Source organism: Anomaloglossus baeobatrachus, chromosome 3 (genome assembly GCF_048569485.1).
Source record: "Anomaloglossus baeobatrachus isolate aAnoBae1 chromosome 3, aAnoBae1.hap1, whole genome shotgun sequence".
NCBI lineage: Eukaryota > Metazoa > Chordata > Amphibia > Anura > Aromobatidae > Anomaloglossus > Anomaloglossus baeobatrachus.
Genome location: NC_134355.1, coordinates 659,288,215 through 659,292,240, shown reverse-complemented (window position 1 = coordinate 659,292,240; position 4,026 = coordinate 659,288,215). Strand labels below are relative to the sequence as shown.

General features: G+C 45.1%; 1 protein-coding gene across 1 annotated transcript in view; it reads right to left on the bottom strand.

Annotated features, from left to right (window-relative positions):
- Positions 1-598: 598 nt before the first annotated feature.
- Positions 599-4,026, bottom strand: part of LOC142295730 (opsin-5-like) — a 69,973-nt gene continuing 66,545 nt past the window's right edge. Inside the window, exon 4 of the mRNA XM_075338822.1 lies at positions 599-1,100. Coding sequence (XP_075194937.1) covers positions 741-1,100 — 360 coding nt within the window. The 3' untranslated portion in view covers positions 599-740. The remainder of the gene's footprint in view (positions 1,101-4,026) is intronic.

Below are 4,026 nucleotides of genomic sequence, written 5' to 3'. Positions count from 1 at the left end.
GCTGTGTGGAGTGGCCTCCATGCTCATCTGACCTGACCCCATTGGACGTCTTTCTGTGAGGTCACATCAAACAGCAGGTGTATGCGACCCCTCCACCAACATTGCAGGACCTACGACGACGTATCACATATGCTTGTGCAAACGTGTCACCTACCATATTGCACAACATGCAGCAAGATACAGTATGCTGTGCAGAGGCCAGATGTGCATTGCAGCTGACGGTGGCCACTTTGAGCATCAAAGTTAAATGAGCACCATATGGGTGACCAGCATTCAATGTTTTGAGGGGACATGGGTTTCATATCATAGCATTTTTGTATGCAAGGTGTCGATTTGTATTGAATTGATGATGCCCTGCAACTTTGTAAGTCACTTTTTTTCTCTATCTCGTTCCGTTTTCAAGATAAAAATGCTAACTCCGTTGTTTTCCACCAGGTGGCGCTATAGGTGGTTTCATTGTGTAGCGCATGGCTACTTTACTATACCTAGACACCACTATGCCTATAGCTGCCGCCGTTCTCAAGTTAATGGCGGTGGACAGGATATGGGTGGACACACTGTATATTTCAAGCTCAGGGAATGTCCTAATAAAGCGCATTGGTTGCTCTACCTTTAGGTACCAATAGGGGGCGTTACCCTCTTTCAATATCTCATGTCACCTTAGGCTCAGCTCTTGTTTCCAGCATGTCATAGTCTGCCATGTCGGGCAACATTTTTCTTACTCGTATGGCCCTCTTCCTTTATTGGGTAATCGTTGAGCTTGACGGTGCCTTGTTAAGCTTAAGAACTGAGGAGATCTGAATGTTGTCCCTTCCCGTCCAGATGACGGACACGGCTGGATTGTCTCCTGAGGTTTCCTGTTGTAAGAAATGGATCCTCCAGCCGCAGCAACATTTCAGCTGTTTCACTTTTTGTCGGAAAGTTTTGCTGAAGATGTAATAGATGATGGGGTTGAAGGCTGTGGATGACTTGGCGAAGAGGCAGGGGAGTAAAGAGACAGTGGGGGGAATACTGGCACTAGATTGGAAAATAGACCAGAAGCTGACAATGGCATAGGGCGTCCAAGCTACCAGAAATCCAAAGCTCACCAGTACCGCCATCTAGAGGAGAAAAGTAACAAAAATATCAGACCAATTGCTACAGGAACAAAGTATTAAGTACTTCTGAGTACAGAACAAGTGAACCATGGTGGTGGTGTGGTAGCACCCCTTTAACCCTAGAACGCATACCTGGGGCCTCGCAGGCCTGCTAGGTTACTTGTTTTCTATGTAGATTTCTATGGTTGCATGTTCTAGGGTTAACTATCCATCTATTGTCGTAGCCTGTTTTCACTTTCACAGCTTTATAACACTCACCTAGGGGGCAGTCCAGTACAATGGGTGTCGCTGCTCTCGGTCCGGTGCCTCCTCCATCTTGAGCGTCCCCCTGCCCAGCCCTGTGAGCATGTCGCGAACTGCATAATTCACACATAGGCCTCCATTACACTCCTGCACATGTGCACTTTGATCTGCCCTGCTGAGGGCAGCTCAAAGTGCTGAAGTGTGCATACGCGGACGGTCTTTGACCTTTCTTTGCGCCTCCGCATTATGCTACTTTTGCTCTGCCCTCAGCCAGGTCCGATCAAAGTGCACATGTGCAGGAGCGCAATGGAGGCCTCTGTGTGAATGACGCAGGATGTGCCATGCACACAAGGCTGGGGAGAAGGATGTCAACCGCTCAAGATGGAGGAGGCGCCGGACCGTAGAGCAGCGACACCCATCGAATCAGACCGCCCTCTAGGTGAGTATTATAAAGGTGTTTTTTACATTATACAGAGCAGCCTGGGCTCTTATATACAGTATTCTGGAGTGGGGTATATAAGGGCTCACTGGTGGTGGCCGCAGCTCAAAAGGCAAAACCTGGTGACAGGTTCCCTTTAAAACAGTCCTGCCATGCAAAATAGTCAATAACCTTTCAAATAAGTTTACCTTATGTCAGAATAATTTTTGAAAAGTCCTTTTATTTTGTTAGGATAATAGAAGGCTTAAAAGTTTAGAAACATTTTTTTTTTAAATTTCATTTAAAAAAAAACAAACAAAAAGAAACTTGTTTTTTTTTTTTGAGGGACCACTTCAATTTTGAAGTGATTTTGAGAGGTCTATATGTCAGAAACACCCCAAAGGTAACCTCATTTTAAAAAGGGTATCTCCCAAAGAATAAAAAAATGTAGGAAGTTTGTTAACAGTTCAGGTGCTTCAAGGAGTTAACTTAAAGTGAAATGAAAATATGAAAAATTGCTTTTTTTTCACTTTTTCACTAATTTTGTTTCAGCCTATTTTTTTTCCATTTTCACAAGGAAAATAGAAAAAAATGGAAAAAACAATTTGCTACGTAATTTATCTTGAAGCCGCAATACCCCATATGTGATCAGAAGCTAATGTTTGGGTACATGGTAGGGCTCAGGAGGGAAGAGTTTTGTCTTTTGGAGTGAATTAGGGGCACTTTGCACACTACGACATCGCAAGCCGATGGTTGGGATGCCGAGCGCGATAGTCCCCGCCCCCGTCACAGCTGCGATATCTTGTGATAGCTGCCGTAGTGAATATTATCGCTGCGGCAGCTTCACATGCACTCACCTGCCCTGCGACGTCGCTCTGGCCGGCGCCCCGCCTCCTTCCTAAGGGGGTGGGTCATGCGGCGTCACAGCGACGCCACACGGCAGGCGGCCAATAGAAGCGGAGGGGAGGAGATGAGCGGGACGTAAACATCCCACCCACCTCCGTCCTTCCGCATTGGCGTCGGGACGCAGGTAGGAGATGTTCCTCGATCCTGCGGCTTCACACACAGTGATGTGTGCTGCTTCAGGAACGAGGAACAACATCGTAACATCGGTCATTTCCAAATAATGGAAATGACTGACGCTACACTGATGATACGAGATTACAACGCTTTTGCGCTCGTTAATCGTATCAAAAATGATTTACACACTATGATATCGACTGCGACGCCGGATGTGCGTCACTTTCGATTTGACCCCACCGACATCGCAGCTGCGATGTCGTAGTGTACAAAGTGCCCCTTAGTTTGTGGCAATCATGTTGCATTTGCCGAGCCCCTGAAATGCCAAAACATCAAAAAATCCTCATAAGTGACTCCATTTTAGAAGCAACACCCTATATCAGACTTATCTACCTCTGCAGTGAACATTTTGACCCCACAAGTGAGTCACAGAATTTTATTAGAAAAGGAAGCCAGCACAATTTTCTAAACTGTACTTATTAATGGAGATTTTTGGCAAAAAATTGCAATCTGTTGAGCTACCCTGCCACACCACGGCAAATCTCTATGTGACAGTCCTACTCTAAAATATTATTTTATTTAAAGGGTGCCATATGGCCTCACACATTTAAAAGCAGAACTGTTTATCTGTTTGAAACAGCACTTATCTGATGCTTTTCAATCCCGTACCCATGCCTGTGGACAGGACAATCTTATATATTTCTACTGGAATAGTAATGGGGTGTCTGATAGATGCTCACCCATTACTAATACCAGGGCTTGATGTCAGCTGGCAAATCACAGCTGGCATCAACCCCATATAGTACCCCGTTTTCGACCACACCAGGGCAATGAGAAGAGCCGAGTACAGCGCTAGATTTGGTGCATCTAATCGATGCGTCACCTCTGGGGTGACTGGTGGCATCTATTTTTAGGCTAGGAAGAGCCAAATAACCATGGCCGTTCCCACCTTAAAAATATCAGCCCACAGTTGTATGTTGTCCCTTAGTTGGTTTTGAAAAAATGGGGGGATCCTATGTCGTTATTTTAAATTATTTGTTCAAATAATTTAAAAAAATCAGCGTGTGATCCCCTCTATTTTTCAAAATCAGACAAGGGACAGCTGATAGCTGAGGGTTGCATCCTGCAGCTGCTGTTTACCCGTGTTGGTAATGAAAATTGGGAGAGACCACATGTCATTTTCTTGTCTAAAATTAGTCATTAATTCTGCTAAAAAGCTGTTCAAGCTATCCTGCTATCTCTCTCTCT